The sequence below is a fragment of the Amyelois transitella genome, chromosome 24 (genome assembly GCF_032362555.1).
Source record: "Amyelois transitella isolate CPQ chromosome 24, ilAmyTran1.1, whole genome shotgun sequence".
Lineage (NCBI taxonomy): Eukaryota > Metazoa > Arthropoda > Insecta > Lepidoptera > Pyralidae > Amyelois > Amyelois transitella.
The window spans coordinates 1125225-1147004 of NC_083527.1; the positions used below are offsets into that span (position 1 = coordinate 1125225).

Here is a 21780-nt window from a genome sequence, read left to right on the forward strand (position 1 = left end):
TGTGTTTCTAGACAACCTAGAATTGTTTTTCAACTCACCAACAATATTGTACTCTAAAACTTTGCTACGAAAGACCAAACTCCCTTGATCGAAACTGTAGAAAGCATAATGTATGTACGCCTGTATAAAATGGTCTGATTCTACAGTTTGGAATAAATTTCCATATTTGTGATAAACTTCAAAATGCATGTTTTGTATAGACAACGCATTTTCTGGGTCATGTTTACTGTTTTCTCTTTGACACTATTTAAAAATGTATGACGAAATAAAATTAAATGTGTCTGCAAGATGAATTAATGATAATAAAGAAGCATGGTTAACTAACTCTAAGTCATTCATACTTTAATGTTAAATGTTGTTTTAATATAAGTCAATCTTTACACGTATAGCCTTAATCAATTTATTTTACTCAATTTTCAGTCTTTTTAATTATTTTGTTTATTATTTATACGAGTATATTTAATGTACATCAAGGATAAAATAAGAAAAGACATAAAACTAAAAACAAATTTAGTACATACCTTTTTCTAGAAAAATTACTTCCAGCCCACGACAGAAAAGTGTAAAGAATCTTGTTTTACTTAATTCCTAAATTGAATACTATTTTGAGAAAAAATCTGTTTCCTTATGTTTTTTCAAAAATTTCACTGGCAGAATGATGGTCAATTTAAAAAAAAAAGTAAAAAATATTAAAAAGTTTACATCGGCTAATTCCTTTCAAGTTAAGTTTAGAACAATTGACTTTATCGTGTAAATTTAAGATTCAATCCTAACATTAAATCAATGTACCTTCCGACCTTTCTAATATTATCACGATCTTCAGACGTATTGGACTCAGTAAATAATTCTGAATTACCATTCAATTGTAAATTTAAATTATTGTCGCCTTTGTACACGAATGCTGGCAATTTCGTATGGCCATTGTGAGGTTTATTATTTGAATTATCTGTTATTGTCACTTTATTTCCATTTAAAGGGTTACGGTTGGTATGTGAATGTATTATTAAAACATTATCTTCTAGGTCTCAAACTTTTCACCGGTCTAATTAAATCTGATGACATTAAAAATAAATTATGAATCATAAAAGTTGTTATTGCACCGGACAAAAATCATTCACATGCAGCCCTTCTTAATACTGCAAAGGAATTTGAAACAAAATGTGAAAGTAATAAAGGTGGAATATGAACCAGTGAATATTATGAGATAATGAGAATAAAAAAAAACCCTTAGAATGACTATAAATATTTTGCAACGGAGTAAAGGAACAGGTTTGGTTATTCTTGATGATATGAGTGCGAAAATAGATTGTAATTTTGTTAAGAATCGAGTTTATCGCACTTACCTTATAGGTCATGATAGTTTATATACATATAGTCACGTCTATATTCCTTGCGGGGTTACAGAGCCAACAGTCTTGAAAAGATTGGAAGGCCACGTACAGGTATTTGGCTTAATGATAGAATTGAGATTGAAGTAGTGTCAGGTCTCTGCCCGTCGCCTAAAAAGAACCCCATGTTTATAAACCTTAACTTTCATGTCCGTATTAGTAGATTTGTATGAAAACCTTCGCAGTAAATTAGTACGATGTATATTTTGTTTTATGTTATAAGAAAATGCTAAATCTCTTATTCCATTTGAATAGAACTGTGAAAAATTCCAGTTATTTATATTATTTTGACTCGGGTCTTCCAATAATTCCAATAATTCTGCCATGATTCCCGCAGACAATACATATTATATTCTCAGTATCGTCTATTTTAATAAGATCTTCTACGCGTCCTGTCAATATGCTCTCTTTAGATATCAAAGGGGTAGTTTAGTAATATCCCATAGCTCTATCTTCTTTGGTTGCATCAGCCAGTTCAATTTGAGCTCCCTCGTCATTTCCATTGTGTATAATATCAGTGGGATTTCTAACTTATTGAACAGGTCTGTTTACGACGGTTGGTCTATTTAAATGGATGGCAGATGCCACTATATTGAAAGGCACCATAGCATTCTTGAGTCGTGAATGTGTGGCTTCGACTAGACATCATCTTATTATTGCATAGTTAAGTTTATTATTTTTGTATCTGACTTAGACTTGAATTGGACCGATAAAATTTAGATTATTAGATAGTAAATTCAGTCAGTAACTTTACTTATATTTCACGAATTTCCCAACTTTTATTTTATTATGACTACTTTCAGTAATTCGATTGCTTTTACGACAAAAATGAAATGGGAAAGATGACATGAGTCTTTTATAATAGAGTAATTAGAAAAATTAGAGTAAATTCGCAATTGCTTATGACTTAGTCTGAACAATATCAATTGTATGTGAAGAAAAAGGTATTACAAATAATCAAACTTTTTACGAAAAAGTTAAGCAGAGACTACATCATTACACCTGCCACTTACTATGAGCCCAATAATTTGCAAAAAAAACAACGAACATTCAACGAAAATTCAACAGAACGGTACCACGAATTTGTAAATGCGAAATGCTATCATTGAGTTGATAACCAAATAAAATAAAAGTTGAGCACGAATATTTTATCATTTCTGATGGTTCCGTGTGGAGGTTGATTTTAATATAATACAGAGATGGACAAACAAAATTTTTTATAAAACTGATGAGAAGATGTAAATATCTAACCGTTTTGAAGAAGAAGGAAGAAATCAATTTACATACACATATACATATACGTGTGTATATATATACTGTCTTTTCCCCTTACGAGGTAGAGTGAGTCAAAGACTTGAAAAGACTTAAAGCCCACGTTCAGATATATTATCAAATTGAGATTCAAATAGTGACAGGTTGTTAGCCCATCGCCTAACAGAAGAATACCAAGTTTATAAGCCTTATAAATTAATATATTTGGTTCATGATAATTAAACACTGTACCCCAAAAAACATGTCTTGGAGAAATTTTGCATCAGCACTCGCTCATTAAAAATAATAACAGGAACAATTAAATAAAACGCTGTGTAAAATAAAATACGAAAATTAAGCACACGTTTTCAATTAAGATGTAAAATATTTCCTCCGAAAGGTATTAAATTGTGTTTGTTATGTTCTTAAAACTTTTTTAGTTTGGTTTTATAATCTTTACAAACTTTTGCCGACAATTCCGTTCCGTTACTTAAGTTTGACAGATCTTTTGACAGTTCAACAGATTAAATATAACAACTTTCTACGAATGTAGTTTTAAAAAAAATCTCTTCAAATGTGTTTTGATACAGATAGTCCAAAAATCGCAACGGCATAAAAAATGGTATATCTGTGTGGAAAATACAATCATTATTTATTTTTCTAAAAAGAGATTAATAAAGGAAAACCTGTCATTAATCTAAAGAGACTTAAAAGAAGTAAGTACTTACTTATTTTGGTAATTCCCACCAAAGCGAAGCTAGAAACATAAGCTAGCGTATGAATATCCAATATTAAAACTGTTATCAATAATTTAGACTTTCACCACATTGTCTGACCATAATGTGAACGCAAAACCAATTGACACCTTAATTTTGCTGTAAGAAAGTTTAAGCAATTAATCATATCAATAATTACGGTTGTCTGTTAAACATAATTCATGATAATTAAGATTTGGTTCACTCGAATTATCTTCTCAATCAGAATTACTATTTGTGAATTATTAGTGGCTGATGCTCAATTCTAATGATAGAATTGAGATTCATATAAACTGACAGGTTGCTAGCGCGTCGCCTAAAAGAAGAATCCCAAGTTTATAAGCCTAACCCTTAGTCGCCTTTTACGACATCCATGAGAAAGAGATGGAGTGGTCCCATTTCTTTTTTCAATTGGTAATTCACATCACGTTAAACCCACCACGCCTGAATGTAAATAATTGTTATTACATACATACATAAAATCACGCCTCTTTCCCGGAGGGGTAGGCAGAGACTACCTCTTTCCACTTGCCACGATCTCTGCATATTTCCATCGCTTCATCCACATTCATAACTCTCTTCATGCAAGCTCGGCGGTTTCGGGTACTTTTGACCTGACCCTTTACCAGGACGTCCTTAATTTGATCAAGTTACGTTCGTCTAGGTCTTCCCTAATTACAAAGAATAATTGTTATTCTTTGTAATTAAACGGTGAAACGTTAAAAGCGAAACTTAAAAATTAGACAAACATCCCTCGGGTAGAGGTATTAAAAAATGTCTGCGGAAAAAAATGTTTAATGAGAAACGATGGAGGCGAACAATGATCGCGGGACAAAAGGTAACGCTGATGAGGCTGGACCGAGCTTTGTTTGAAAAATGAACTAGGAACTGATCAAGTAGGTACCTACATACTTAGAGCGAACAGTTCTAGTTGTTTGTAAGCTGACGTGGACATTGGAAAATGAGGTTTTTTTTTTACTAAGAATACTGTGCCGTGTGGCTCCCGGCACCAATACTTAAAAGTATAGGACCACTCCAAGTCAAGTTTTTCATGGATGTCGTTAAAGGAGACTAAGGGAAAGGCTAATAAAATTTGGATTCTTAATTTAGGCGATGGACTAGCAACCTGTCGCTATTTGAAAATGAACGTGACCTTTTAGACTTTTGCAAGACATTTGACCCTGTCTACCCAGTAAGGGTAAAAAGGTGATTTTATGTATGTTAGTATACGTTACTTTATGATAGTAATTGTACTTTAATAAAGTAACGTAAATAATTTTGAAAAAAAAGTCATTTTCAAGGCCGAAATGGGATTCGAACCTGTACCTTTCTGCGCATCGCGCATTTTAACGGAGCATACAGATATATGTAATTTATAAATCTGATACATTACGAAAATTTTTTAAAAAGGCGTGATCTTATGTATTTATTTATTTACGAAACACTTTCATTATTAACACGGACAGAGTAGTAACACTAATAAAAAAAAAATTCGACGCAACGAAAGTGAAACTGTTATAAAAGAAAATAAAATTTGTAAGCTCTACTCTCTACAAATAAAGCTTTCAAGTTCTCAATGGTGAGATGATTGAGTGCATTTTTTTGAATTGAATAAATAATTTCACTCTTTTTAACCGCCTTCAAAGTAAAAAGGTGGTTCTCAGTTGACCCTGTATGTATAAATGTACTTGCGTTTGCCGTGTGGTATCCGGCACCATTAAAAAAAAAAGAATAGGATCATTCCATCTCTTTCCCATGGATGTCGAAAAAGGCGACTAAGGGATAGGGATAACTTGGGATTCTTCTTTTAGGCGATGGGCTAGCAACCTGTCAATGCTCAAATCTATCCTAAAGTCAAATAGCTGAACGTGCCCTATCAGTCTTTACAAGACTGTTGGCTCTGTCTACCCCGCGAGGGATATAGACGTGGTTATATGTATATATGTATGTATGTACGATATTTTATTTTTTGAGGGAAGTTTGTTTATTTTTCCCACGATATGACAAATAATATACTGTTTAATTTTTCGCCAGTATAACAATCAATATTACTTATTGACCAAGACGGCCAGTGTTTTACTTGTCCGTTATTTGAAGTCAATGCCTTTGGTGCAAACTAATGAGCGTGCAGAAGTAGGTTAGTACATTACGCATTCCCTCTTTTTAAAATTTTTAATTTTTTTGTTATATTTATCTGCTTAGTCATCAAAGACCAAATGTATCGAAATATATTCTGTATAAATAATATAAAATTATATAATATACAGTATTAATCAAAACGTTATCTTATGCCATGTGCTAACAAATAGGACTTCTCCGGATCTTTTCCATAGATGTCGTTAAAGTATTGTAAGGTATTTAATAAAATAAATCGTTAAGAAAGCACATCATACAATATAGACAAAATCAAATGGTAATCGTGCAACAAAAAAATAAAATCAAATTTGACTGACTTTGACATTTCCTGATATTTATTCATTACACATGACTCGATTATAGATACAATACAATGTTTATTTAAGTAATTGTGATAAAAAATGTCTGTTGTTGTCACATTTGGTATCATATCACAATTTTAAAATTTAATAAGATTTCGTTTAACTTCATTCGGTTTTATTTATAAGCAGATATAATTTTATCTCTATTCTAAATTTAGTTTTTTTTTGTCATTATTAATTGACGTACTTTTTATCGTATCATTAAAAATTTAACTTTTTAATAAATCCTCGCAACATCTGCACGCTTTTTATTGTACACTCGGTTCTGCTGCTAAACTCTTAACGGGCTTATTTAATAGCTGTTACTAATTGCCAATCGGTTTAATGTGACTACCGACCACCAACTATGCTTGTAAAAGCCATTGACTATTAAAGTATGTGCATCTCAGAATCTCAATTCTATCATCGAACCAAAAAGCCGAGCGTGGGCAATCAGATTTTTTAAGACAGTTTCTGTCTAGCCCGTAAGGGATATAGACGTGACTATATGTATGTATGTCTCATAGAGTTATTACTCGAAGGTCTTCCTCCTCCTGGCTTTAGATACATAGATAAAACTCTTTATTGCACCATAAGAGTAAAACATACAAAACAGCACAAAGCAGATATAGATGGTACAAAGGCGGACTTATCGCTAAAGCAATCTCTTCCAGTCAACCTTTGGGTGGAAGGAAACCAAACAGAAGATTGGCGTTGGCGCAGAGCAAGATAAATAAATGTTTAAACATAATAAAATACACACAGAAAATATATCTATATATAATACATATAAATACATACAAATACGCATAAACACACAAAATAGACATAAATACAGATAAATACATAATAATAACATATACTTAGGATGGTTAGAAAGATAATGAGACCTAACGAGATTTTTGAAAATATCAATAATAGTCCTGGTTTTTAATTAATGTGGTAATTTAGTCCCGGTTACAAGCTCACTACTCTTGAAAGCCCAAGGTACGCCCTTGACAATAGCTCATGGATTGGGTGAGTCAGTGAGAGAATCATTAACCCATCTCAAAGGCGGCCATTCCGACCGCTACTTACCACACATTATCGTTCAATGCAACGGGTCTCTTGTCACAGTATGAGCTCCATTATATGACAATTACCGATGTGAACAGTTACACTAGTGCCGTGTGGTTCCCTGCACTTAAGAATAGGACCACTCCATGGGTCTTTCTCATGTGTGTGGAAGAGGCGACTAAGAGATAGACTTATAAACTTGGGATTCTTTTTTAGGCGATGGGCTAGCAACCTGTCACTATTTGAATCTAAATTCCATTCAGTATTTTCAAGACTGTTGGCTCTGTCTACCCCACAAGGGATATAGACGTGACCATATGTATGTATGTATGTATGTATACATACCTACATCATTAGTCAATGGTTATCGTTTCAATCTGGCCCATATTCATTTTAAAAATCAATAAGTCATTTAGCAAATCTACCGTTTGCTAAGTAAACTAATGTTATTCAATATATTGCAATTGAAAATAGAATAGGCTTATTAGCTTCTTCTTTTAGGCGACGACGGGCTTGCAACCTGTCACTATATGAATCTCAATACTATCATAAAGCTAAACAGCTGAAAGTGGCCTATTAGTCTTTTTAAGACTGTTGGCTCTGTCTATCCCGCAAACGATATGTATGCTGAATTTTGACAACCGACCACGGAGTAACAAAGGCGTGGAGACGACTATATAAAGTGACGTACCAATTTTTTCATTTAATTTTTATTAATAATGTATGTCAATTTGGAAATCGCAATCGAAATCATTTGAAATGAGTTATTAAAGTGTTAATTTTGTGTGTAGCCTTATTTGCCTTGACTTAAAAGGATAACATAAAAATTCTAATATACAAAATTATCTTACGCGAGCTAAAACCCCAAGTTTTGATAATGTAAGAAATATTAAAAAAAAAATATAAAATGTTTATTGCCAGTACTATGAACACTACCGATAAAAAAAACCGATAAATTTCTGTATGGCATTCGTAAAAGCCATACGTTGTCATTTCCTGTAATTTATATCATTGACGCAGTTTTTGCGCTATTTACTACACGAGCAATGTCATTTTTCGCCCCGCTTTTGGGTCAAAAGCTGCATCTGGCATTAATGAGGAATTGATTGTGCCTTTGTGACCCAAACGCGCGCAAAGAATGAAAATCATTTTTAAATTGTCAGCTATAACGGGTTTATGAAAATTTATTTTCTCTTTGTGTGATATAAATGGCCAGTGATTTTTATTATTTTTATTTGTGAATGGTTTTATGAATACAGTGTGTAAAATGTGCTAATCTTTTTTAAAACACGCATTTGATGTAAAGAAAAATGTTTGACGAAACAATTTATGGGATTTATTTGTGAACTAGCTGTGCCCGCGACTTCGTCCGCGTGGAATAGTTATTTTGGGCATCATATTTATTTTTGTAAACATCCTCCTCGGCTTTATTAATTATAGCTGCTAATTGTTATGCGACTTGGCGACGACTTGGCCCACATCATTACCCGCGACGGAACGGAGACCGTATAGTGAGATGAGAGGCCTTTGCCCAGTAGTGGGAACTTACAGGCTGATTGATACTTTACTTTACTTCAAAATAGTAATATCTTCTAAGATGTTCATTGAAATTAAGTGATATCAAAGACAGTTGTGTTTACAATTAAATACTCATAATCAACAACAATCTTAAAAGATAGACATAATCAGTTTAAAAGTAGGTAAGAGGTAAAACCAGACAAACATACAAAGGAAGTATTATAAGTAGAATGATACCTAGGGCCGGTCAGGCGGTCACGCTTATTAGAAAGAACGCTGATTCGTATTAAATGTTTTGCTTATAACGACTTTATCTCAAAACCTATTCGTCTAATTTATATACTGTAAATGGCAATTTTAGTCTACATGAAAAGCCGAAAGTAATAAACATATTTATTTGGATAAGGATTAATACTGAATTAAAGAAAATTGGTTTCAAAATAACTTATGTTTATAATGAAAAAATAATCTTAAAAAATGAACATAAAAGTGGTTATTGTAAGTAAACCTTTAGAGATAGATATATGCTCTCGCGGACTTTTTTGTGGCAAAAAATGAGTACTTCACATCTTTAGTACATTGTTTTACTATATCTTTGTTGGTTTGCGCAGCGTTCGCGTGGAAAGCTCGCAGATGGCCGACTCATTCAACTTTCACCTGCATTGTTGAGGTTTCCCGTAGGAAATCCGGGATAAAATGTAGCCTATAGCCTTCCTCGATAAATAGACTATCTAACAGTGAAAGAATTATTCAAATCGGTTCAGTAGTTTCTGAGATTAGCGCGTTTAAACAAACAAACAAACAAACAAACAAACAAAACAAACTCTCCAGCTTTATAATATTAGTATAGATGCCTTAAAAATCTCACTTACCTACCTTTTTGACCTCATATTTTTTTCCGTTTTATGATTTCTTAAAAATAAATATGCATCAAAAGACTAGCCCGCACAGACCCGATGCTTTACAATGAAGAGAAAATTATTATCTTAATTTTTTTTTTATAAAATAGAAAGAAGAATGAATAAAAAATGTTCACATTTGCAAATAATAAAAACATTGAAATGCCAAGAAAATTGTCACCTCTTTAACGAGTAACATGACATGTTAACATTTAAATACTATAAATTGCAACTTTGTTTTAAAATAGGTACCAGGCGAGCATGGGTCGCTAGAAAGTCTAAGCGGCTAGTATTGTCTGTAGTGCTACTTTCCTACTGCAATCTTCCGGGTCATGGGTCACGCCCCACCAAGGTTGGACAGCTGATGCAGTGACCCCCTTCTTTTTATGGCACCCTGGTACTTCGCACGTAGTTTCAAATCGTTTTTTACATGCCAAAATGCGGCCATGATTACGAGAGTGTGACTGACTGACTTTTTAGCCTAGCTTCCATGCTAATTGCAAAAGTTAATCAAGGTCATATATATAAGATTATATATAATATATATGATACAAAGGATCATATATAAGATTATTTTTAGGCAAATCTTAATTCAATTCATTAAGCCATTCATCCGACTGTGGTCTTTGTGTCTTTTGGAGACTGTAATGTCTGTCTATTCCGTTAGGGATAAAGAAGTCGAACATAGACTTGTAGAACAGAGATCAGACCATAAAGAAATATAGCCAAAAAGTTAACTAAATTATTATTCGGTTCGACAAACAAGCGACTCTCGTCTGGATTCTATAACCTGAACTTGAAAAAAAAAGAAATTTATAAAAGAGTTATGAATGTGGATGAAACGAAGGAAGTATGCAGAGATCGTGGCAAGTGGAAAGATGTAGTCTCTGCCTATCCCTCCGGGAACGAGGCGTGATTTTATGTATGTCTTCAATAACTTGCTATTTAACTAGTCAATTCTTTTTACTCATACCTTCCTTTACGCTTTCCATTTTGGCTTTATGTATTGTCAGTGAACTTTTAAAGTGAACAAAGTCGCAGGGAACAACTTATAGAAAATAAGATGCATATATTCTTTGGTTGGATTCTCTAAAGACAAATAAATCTTGGCGAATTTCAGCAACAAAATCACTTCTGCAAACCCTATCGCGATGAAAGCTCCCAAAGTGGGTCGGAGAAATGCATTCCGAGCTTAAAGCTTCTGCAATTAAGTTTGAGGGCCATTGACTGAAATACAAGATGTGGTTTAGTCACGTTTCTGCTAAAGGAAACATTTATGTTAAATCTACAGAAACGAAGTGTATGTTTAAAGAAAGTAACGGCTTTCTATTATTTAGATACTTAGATTAATAATCAAGTCTCTATCACTTATGGGGTAGACAGAGCTTAAGAATGTAAAGGCACTTTTTGAAAAGAATGTGAGATCACGTTCATATGTATGTTGTAGATTGTTTTAAAATTCAAATTGTGACCAGTTGCTAGCTCATAGCCTTAAAAATTTTTGTTAATCTTTCACACAAAATTACTAAACATATTTGTTGATAATATTTGGTACTCTGGTAGCAAATTCAAATTCAAAATTTTTATTCATTATTATAGAATACTTCATATCGCTTAATAATTGTCAAAACGTATGGTTAAACAACATTGGTTGACGTCAAATAAATTACATAAAACTAAGTTTACTGCCGCTTCCAAGGCGTCAGTGCAGAAGAAGCGGTAACAAACTGCACTGCAGCATTTTTTTCAACAACGTCACTTCACAATATCAATTAAACTTAGAATGTGCACGAGAGAATACATTGTCATAGCCTAATATAAGTAGCCAAACATAGCTCGGAATAACATACATATAAAATTAGTACTTTATTATACCGGAATTCTTACGGGAGTACCTAAGCTAGGGTCGCAGTTAGTTTAATAAAAACAGGTTTGATTAGCCTATTATTGTACATACATACATGTATACATATGGTCACGTCTATATCCCTTGTGGGGTAGACAGAGCCAACAGTCTTGAAACGACTGATAAGCCACGTTCAGCTTTTTGGCTTAGGGATAGAATTGAGATTCAAATAGTGACAGGTTGCCAGCCCATCGCATAAAAAAAGTAAGCCTATCCCATAGTCGCCTATTGTTGTAAAGGATTGACATAATTAAACTTAGAATTTCGACACGTACATTTGTTTAGGTGTAAAAACGAAATAAATTAACATATGTATTTGTTTGTTTCAGAACCCTCACACCATGGACGACTGAACAAACAGACAGTGCTATTTTAATATTAGTGAATTAAAAGACTGATAGGTAATATTATTGTGTTCAAAATGGAGTCCAAACATCACATTTTGGCCGCAGCAGCATTTTTAATTATAGGTAAGTGTTTATTAGAGATTTTTTAAGTATAATTCGTTATAGTACGAGTAGGTATTACTTAAAGTACTCGTATAACACCTGCATTGCATTACTACATTAAGTATTACCTCTACAGAGAGTGAGGTAGGTAAACAATCTTTAAAAAAAATTGCAAAAAGAATGTATGGTTAAAAACAAAAGGTTAAACAAAAGAATATATTAACAAAAGAACATATTATTTAATCTTATTTATTCTTGTCATGGCTATAAATGAATTTAAAAATGGAATCCAATTAAAACTAAAGCTAAAACTACTTATAAAAAATTAGCTCAAAGATTCCGTTACATACATGCATACAACCCAAGCTAATAAAAGCGTAGTAAAAAAGAAAGAAAAAAGATGGTTACAAACTAAAATTTAATTTACAAATTGTACAAGCCCTGCATAGCATCAACATGCGGGTGTGCCCAGAAGGCTGGCAGCATTTAGCGATGGGCCAGCAATCACTATCTGAATATAATTTCGTCATTAAGTATACCCTATGTCCCGTATTAATTTACCCTGTATGGGGTAAACACGTGATTATTTGTATGTGTTTGAAATCTCAAAGCAACGAAAGCTAGCTACTTTCGCAATACAATTCGAGTTAATAAGGATAAATTCGTATGTAAAGTGGGTTAGCGTTTAGTCGTGTCAGCCCGCATTGACAGTGGTACAGGGTGCTCCTGAAATATAAAAATATTATGTAGTTAAATTAGATATATTCAATAAATGGTTTTAATGATTGTCTGTTTGAATAAAATAGCAATAAAATTTCTTAAAATGTTAATTTTCTTTGTTTAAAAAATATTATATAAAAAGATAAATATAATTATTATACAATTATCATACATGTCATAGATTATTGAGGAAAAAGAGAGCAAGTATACATTTTTTATATATATGAGAAAGAAGTAGATCTTTTGACTAACGGATAAAAGTGATACATATACCTATATAACATCTTTATCCTTTACTCAAAACTCGAATATATATAATTTATTTCCCACTACAGTCCATTTCACTATGTAATTAAATAAAAGTGCTCAAATAATCTTGATACTTACGTCTTTTATTAAAAAATAATTTAAAAATTAATTTATAGCCATTAAAAAAAACGAAATTAAATAACAGATGTCATAATTCATTACTTTTGCCGGTAGCCATGCATTATTCCAAGAAATATTTCTTATTTATTTGATGTTTTTTTTTATAAAAAGAAGTTTCAAAAAATAAAAAAAATATCCCTTTGCTTCAAGTGCCTAAATAATAAGTTGTCGATTGGAATGCATTTCCTTTATAATTAAAAGCAATACAAAAAAAAAATTAAAAACGTAAGCTTCGGAATTTAAACGGCTTACTGTTTAACAGTAAAACTGGTTTTTAATATTTTTTTATGCTTACCGAAAGAAAGAAAAAGTAACGTACTGTATTTAAACGTACCGCTACTGCTTGCAAAAAAAAAACACGCGTAGTTTGTCCGTCCGTATGCTTGTATTTTTTATATATAAATGTGTATGTAGGTTCGTATGTCCGTCACGATTTTTGGGGTCCGTTTGACCTAGCCTCGAATGTGTGACCTGTAAGCAAGGTCATGATTGCTATCGTACAAAAAAGTTGGTCTGTTAGAAAAAAAAATACAAGTGCGCAAGAGCATCTGGCTCCTCTTTATACATACAAACATAAATCACGTCTCTTTCTCAGAGGGGTAGACAGAGACTACATCTTTAGACTTGCTACCTAGCCTATCCCTTAGTCGCCTTTTACGATATCCATGGGCAAGAAAAGGAGTGGTCCCATTCTTATTTGTTAATGGTTCCGGGAACCATACAGCACTGATTTTTATCGTTAAAATAATTATTTAGTTAATGAAATAAAAATTACTTTTTTCCTGTTACTCGAATTTCTCACAAGCAAAGTAGTAAGAAAAAAAATCATAACAACACTTTTACATTCGGCGCCACTAATAAGAGTAATTACGAACAAACAACCAACTCATTTTTTTTATGATCGATCAAGATATTGTCGCTAACGGTAATTGGCATGCGCACGCGTCATCGATCACGATCGGATCATTGATCTATAGATCATTAGTGGCGCTAAAAATGTGAGATTTCAAACAGGTTTTTTGTGAAACGCTGGTTAGTGGAACGCACTGGTTATCGATTGATAAACACGACGGGATGGATATATCGTGAATAAATAAATACATACATACATAGATATCATCACGTCTATATCCCCTGCGGGGGAGACAGAGCCAACAGTCTTGAAAGACTGACAGGCCACGCTCAGCTGTTATATAGGCTTAATGATAGAATTGAGATTCAAATAGTGACAGGTTGCTAGCCCATCGTAAAAAAGAGGAATCCCAATTATTATAATTTACTCTTTAAACAAACACGAGCTTTTTTTAAAAGGAAAGTTTCTAAATATTTTCTAACATATCCTGTTGTGAGCACGCACAGGATGTCGGTAATATTATAAACTATAAACGGAATTGCTAGAAAGTACGATGACATACTAATTGCATCCTACAGTTGATTTGATGTGAAATATTTTACGCACTAAAATTAACAACTTAAACGCAAAACGTACGTAGTGTACGTTTGAAAACTAATCCATGATTTATTAAGTTATTTAAAAAAATAAATTCGGGAGAAAATTAAACAAATATAATTATATTTGTTTAATTTTCTCCCGAATTTATTTATTTTTAATTATTTATTATTAATAAAATTTCTAACATACAAAAATAAGAAGGTACTAGAGGCCACCCGCGACTTTGTCCGCGTGGAATCAATCCCGCGGGAACTCCGGGATAAAAGTAGCCTTTATGTTATTCTGGGTATTTTAGCTACCTTTATTCCAAATTTCATCGTAATCGGTTCAGTAGTTTTTGCGTGAAAGAGTAACAAACAACATATATATATTAATTTATTATTTTAGCTGTTTTCTTTATCAAAATTCCAATTTTTTCTTACTTCTGGGGTATTCAGTAATTACATTTTTATTTTAATAACTAAGGCTTTCCAACTATTATCGATCTCGAATTAATTGACTCAATTAAGTTTGATTAACTTTTACTTTCGTTATCAAAAATTTGTATGCAAATAAATGCAAATGCTTACAGACATTTATATGGGAACAATTTAAAATTGTAATTTATTGAGAGATAATAAATTAAGAGGTTATACTAGTGACCACTTCCGTATTTTTCTAAAAGCGTAAAAAAAACATTCAATAAAAAATAGAAATGTAAAAATATATATATTAAATATAGTTTTTTTTTACTATGTAAACCAATAGTTTAGTAGTGGGATCAAGCTCTATACATAACTACAAATTAAATTTACAAACAAACATACCTTTGTAATTTTGTTTCTTGTTATTATCAGTCTCGATGTTTTCTGTGTACATAAATTAGTAAATAAATAAATAATACATCCTATTTATAATATTTATTCAGATTTCTCCTTGCATATCCTCTTAACGCCACGCCAATAAAGCAACTATTTAAAATTCATAGCTTTTGTGAAGGCAATTCTAATATATATTTATACCCATTAAAAAAAAAGGAAAATGCTGATAAACCTGTCAGTCTTCTTTTACGCGAATAATATACGAACCTGTCAATATCTGAATCAGGCCCCGCATTTGCAGTAGTAACATGATACATGGCCGTGTGGTTCCCGACACCAATAAAAAAGGACCACACCATCTCGTTCCCATGGATATCGTAAAAGGCGACTAAGGGATAGGCTTATAAACTTGGGATTCTTCTTTTAGGCGATGGGCTAGCAACCTGTCACTATTTGAATCTCAATTCTATCACTAAGCCAAACAGCTGATCGTTGCCTATCAATCTTTTCAAGACTGTTGTCTCTGTCTACCACGCAAGGGATATAACGTGATTGTAAATTGATATTGTGAAGTGACGTTGTTGAAAAAAATGCTGCAATGCAGTTTGTTATCGCTTCTTCTGCACTGACGCCGTAGAAGCGGCAGTAAACTTAGTTTTAAGTAATTTATTTGACGTCAACCAATGTTGTGAAACCAAAAGATATGACAATTATTAAGCGATATGAAGTGTCCTATAATAATGAATTATTATTTTTTTATTTGAATTTGAATTTTAAATTTGAAAAGGCAAAGCGATACAAACCCGTGCATGGCCATCTCTGATCCTCAATGTGATCGAGTCTCGTGGCTGACTCTGTCTAACCTGTGAGGTATAAAAACGATATCTGTACGTATGCATAAACAAACCTTTTATGTTTGTTCATATTAAATTTGAAACAAACAAGGCGAACCCTTGTCTTCTTAATTGAATACGTCATATTTTAATAGGAAATTTAACATACATACATATAATCACGTCTATATCCCTTGCAGGGTAGACAGAGCCAACGGTCTTGATAGAACTGATAGGCCACGTTCAGCTGTTTGGCTTAAGATAGAATTGATATTCAAATTGTGACAGCTTGATAGCTGATAGCCCATCGTCTGAAAGAAGAATCCCAAATTTATAAGCCTATCCCCTAGTCGCGTTTTACGACATCCTAGTAACGAGACGGAGAGGTCCTATTCTTTTTTTTATTGGTGCCGGGAATTACTCGAAAACTAAGTCAAAGCTTTGTAAAATGCTCCTTTTCTGTCGTGCTCGAAACCAGTACCGTTTGACCCACATAATAAAACATTTCCAAGATCGATACACTTGAACATGTACCAGGAAGACATAAATGATGAATAAGTATAATGATTTCGAGAAACTTGGTGTTTGTAACGCGAACTGTTATTATTTTATGTTACCCTATTTCCGTTCGGATCGTGGGGAACAGGTTTATATCTGACACAAGGAATATATACCACGACTTTATCTTGTTGTTTTTTTAGACTGTTGGCTCTGTCTTCCCCGCAACGTGATTATATGTATGTATGTATAAGTAGTGCCCTTGTATTGAATTTTTCTTAATTTTAAGTGCCATTCTTAATTTTTTTTTCCTTAAAAACATAAATAAATAATTAAAAATAAAAAACACGGCTCACTCTTGACCGGCAACTTTAATTGACATATTTGGGTCGCTGAGGTGATAATTATTATCTCCGAGTTTTTGCCGCCAACGAAATGGGATTGAACAAAAACTGGTATCTCCCATACTTTCTACTTGTGAATTAAAGATACCCTTATTTGTATTTGAAAGTTAAGGTACTAAGTGACTCTGAATACACCGCACTTTTATCAATTAAATCTAATTTAAATTTAAATTCATTATTTTAGGATACTTCATATCGCTTAATAATTGTCAAATCTTATGATTTCACGACATTCACATGACGTCAAATAAATTACTTAAAACCAAGTTTACTGCCGCTTCCAAGGCGTCAGTGCAGAAGAAACGGTAACAAACTGCACTGCAGCATTTTCTTCAACAACGTCAACTTCCCAACTATCCAAACTTAGAATAGAATGTGGACGAGAGGATACATTGTTCAGATTAATTTATTTATATGAGATTTTAATAATGAATTAAGAAAAAAATTATGGACTGCTAATTTTAAATAGATTTATGATTATAATATCTGCCATGTGGATCACGGTATTAGAATAGAGCCACTCCTTATCTTTTTACGACATCCATGAAAAAGATACGAAGTCCTGTCCTATTGTAAAGTTTCAGGAACCACACGGCACAATACTAAGTAATATACCTATCAACAAATAAGCGAAATCACTCAAAATGCAGCGCAGGCGCTTACGTGGGCGTATAACATGCAAAATCTAAGCATTTCATTTGGATGCGGCGCACGCGCACAGAATCGCGTTTTGCAAAATGAATGATCTTATTTCACTGCGAACGCCTGTGGCGTATATTAGAACTGAACTATTTAATTATTTATTAACCAATTCATAGAAAATATATAGGAATAAGAAATTGGTATATTATACTATATTTGATGTAAGCATATTCCCGCAGCTTCGCTTGCGTAAAACGAAAAATCACTTTTATTTTCTTTCTCACACAAATTTTAGGAAAACCTACATTTGTACTCCCCTACGCTACTTAAGAAATAAACAGGATAATTTTATTGCTATGGACTAGCAACCTGTCACTATTTGAATCTCAATTCATCATTAAGCCGTACAGCTGACCATGGCTTATCAGTCTATTCAAAATCGGAATTCTGTTGTCTCTGTCTACCGCAAGGGATAAAGACGTGACTATATGTATGAGTATGTGTATGTATAAAAAGTACCCTATATCCTTCTCCAGACTCTTAATTATATATACGCAAAAAAACAGATTATAATAATTCCGTATTGTTTAATAAATTAGTTTCATCTTGATTTTTATCAAACCCCACAAATCTTAATAACAACTTAATAAAGCTTTGAACTTTACAAGTCGTGGGATAAACATAAATTACCCGAAGCTTTCTGTATTGAAAACATGATACAAAGGAGAAAGCAATAATTTCTATTTGAGAAAGCGAGATGCATTGCCTATTGGACGGTTGATGTTAAAACATACATTTTAACATCTTTCAACTATCTACGTATAGTATTATATGCCTAAACTAATATTATTAAGCTGAAGAGTTGTTTGTTTGAACGCGCTAATCTCAGGAACTACTAGTTCGAATTGAAAAATTCTTTTTGCGTTGAATAGACCATTTATCGAGGAAGACTTTAGGCTATATAACATCACGTTGCAACTATAAGAGCAAAGTAATAATGGAAAATGTAAAAAAAAAACGGGTAAAATTATTCAACTTTGAGGGCTTCAATGATGCCCAAAATAATTATTCCACGCGGACGAAGTCGCGGGCACAGCTGGTTAGCGTATAAAAGTATCAGTGGTTGAATCGGTAAGGTGCCCGGTTAAAATGTGTAATGCGCTAAGGTACAGGTTCAAATCCCACCTGATGACTATTTTCGAAGTTATGTTTGACGGCCTCCGATGTCACAGGCAGCGGACTGATAATATTAGTATAGTAGGTAGGTAGTACGCTTGTCTGTGACATCGGAGGTCCCGGGTTCGAATCCCGGCCCAGGGCGTGATGAGAAAAGAACTTTTTCTGATTACCTATCCTGGGTCTTGGATAATTATCTGTATAATAAGTAAGCAAGTGGAATTATGTAGATTCTGCCTACCCCTCTGGGAAAGAGGCGTGATTTTATAATTAAGTATAATTTGTATATACATACATACATACATACATATGGTCACGTCTATATCCCTTGCGGGGTAGACAGAGCCAACAGTCTTAAAAAGGCTGAATGGCCACGTTCAGCTATTTGGCTTAATGATAGAATTGAGATTCAAATAGTGACAGGTTGCTAACCCAACGCCTAAAAAAGAATCCCAAGTTTGTAAGCCTATCCCTTAGTCGCCTTTTACGACATCCATGGAAAAGAGCTGGAGTGGTCCTATTCTTTTTTGTGTTGGTGCCGGGAACCACACGGCACATTTGTATATACTTACGTTTATTTCTATACAGGCAAACTAATTCTTAGCACAAATTACTATACAACAGTCGTAAAAGTTTTTTTTTTCAACTTTCGTTTAGTGTAGAGTATTATAACTTGTTATTAGAGCAGGCAATTTTAATTTTTACGACTGGAGTGAATAATGATATTATATCTTAATAAGGACTAGTTCACACATGCCGATTTATAAATACAATTTATTAAAATACAAAATTATGAATATGATAAAGATGGATGGACGTGCCGTGTGGTTCCCGGCACCAATACAAAAAAGAATAGGACCACTCCATCTCTTTCCCATGGATGTCGTAAAAGCCGACTAAGGGGTAGGCTTATAAACTTGGGATTCTTTTTTTGGCGATGGGCTAGCAACCTGTCACTATTTGAATCTCAATCCTATCTTAAAGCCAAATAGTGAATATATACATATATAAATATACTGAACGTGGCCTATCAGTCTTTACAAGACTGTAGGCTCTGTCTACCCCGCAAGGGATATAGACGTGATTATATGTATGTATGTATGTATGATAAAGATGGAAAGTTGGAACTTTGTTTGTTTGTTAGGAATAATCTTCAAAAATACTGAACCGATTACGAGAATTATTTCACCTTTACAAAAGGTAATGTATGTACCAACTGGCCAAAATTATGGCCGACCAAGTTAATTTTATTCAGAAATTAAATACGGAAAAATTTGGTTGAAGAATAGAACTATGTTTTATAAACTACTTACTATTGCCTGGGATTTCGCTCCCGTGTGGATTTCAAGAAAACAAGTACCCAATGTTATTCTTAAAGGTCTATTCTATCTGTGTACAAATCTGTTCAGTAGTTTTTGACTTCATTCGTCACAAACATATAAATCTTTAATCTTATATTATATTAGTGTATGCGACCTGGTAGTTTTAAAAATAAGTAGTGTATTCCTAGGATACATGTTCTAGCACCTTATCACTATTTGAAACACAACGCAAAATTTAAAATAAAAATGTATAAGTGTGATCCGGCCTTTATTCCACGGTGAAAACTGCATCCAATTTGTGTGATTGCTCGTCATAATCATAACTCCTACAAGGCCATGATAGCCTGGTACCGGCGAGACTGGAAGGAAATATTTTACTTTTTTTCTTTTGGCGCAGTGGCCACTTTTTTTTCTGATTGGTTGATTGGTCCAAGATTCGAAAAGTTCAGTCAGGTCAAAAGGGAGTATTTTTAGATATACCACAGTTACGAATATCTTCTTCTTCTTCTTCCTTGTAAAACCCAGACCCATCCCTACCTCTCTGGAGAGCCCGCCTTTTCGAGACTGTTGTCTCTGTCTACCCCGTAACAAAGACGTGTTTATATTTATTTAATGTATACATATAGCTAGGTATGTCTGATTTGAACGTTTTTAAAGCAACCTTAATCATTTATTCTCCATGTTTAGTATTATTCTAGTAACTGTCTCTTAAACATACATACAGTCACGTCTATGTCCCTTACGGGGTAGACAGAGCCAATAGTCCCGAAAAGTATGAATGGCCACGTTCAGCTGCTCGGCTTAATGATGGAATTGAGATTGCTAGCCCATCGCCTAAAACAAAGGATCGCAATTTTATAAGCCTATCCCTTATTTATTTTATTTATTTTTATTTATTTTATTTATTTATTCAGTTCACCAACAGTCGATACAACAGTAAATACAGAGATTATACATACAATAAGGTTCGTTCTAATTGCTCGACCGGTTACAGGCAAACCCAGCATGCTATGGGGATCAATCCGTGTTTAATTTTAATTATTACTGATAAATTTAAGTAAGTATCTATCTACCTTTTTGTTAGTATAAAGTTTATTGTGTTGCAAATAGTAACAACTTCAATGTTTTGAACGGCAAAGAACTAAAATAATAAGGCTTAGCCACCTTTTACGACATCCATGGAAAAGAGATGGAGTGGTCCTATTCTTTTTTGTATTGGTGCCGTGAACCACAATGCACTACGTTAATAAAACAATTTGAATCACTTATTCTCCATGTTTAATATTATTCTAGTAACTGTCTCTTAAATAACCTTATTATCATAGAATAACTATTACAAAATTAGGTTCAATTGTCCTTGACACCGTCCCATTCAAACGGGCCTTATTTGAACACGTGTGTTCTATGCATATGGTAATTAACTCTATGGTCACATTGATATGTCATTTTAGTTTGTTGACATTAACATTTTTAGTTCACGTACCGGGAGCGACATTTCGGGCGATAGACATAAAGGGAAGATCTTCCGCCAAGCTAGGTGTCATGCCTAAGGAACTGCAGTTTCGACAATGTTGAGTTGGTTTTACTTATGAATCCGTAGAAACCTTGCTTGCGCGATTTAGAACACTCGCTCTTATTGGCTAACGAGGAGCGACGTAGTGATGTAGCCAGTCAATTTCTTGAATTGTAGGCATATTTTTTCCTTTTTTTATGTTTTATTATAAAGGTTAGTTTGCACGAAATAAGAACGATATTCTTTTATTCCATTGCCGTACCTAATCTCCTAGCAGAATATTCGCCTTAT

The 21780-nt window shown here is 33.3% G+C and overlaps 1 protein-coding gene across 1 annotated transcript in view; it reads left to right on the top strand.

Annotated features, from left to right (window-relative positions):
- LOC106142501 (agrin) overlaps positions 1-21780 on the top strand; it is a 44122-nt gene that overhangs the window by 11389 nt on the left and 10953 nt on the right. Inside the window, exon 2 of the mRNA XM_060951129.1 lies at positions 11580-11720. Within this exon, the coding sequence (XP_060807112.1) occupies positions 11672-11720 (49 nt within the window). The 5' untranslated portion in view covers positions 11580-11671. The remainder of the gene's footprint in view (positions 1-11579; positions 11721-21780) is intronic.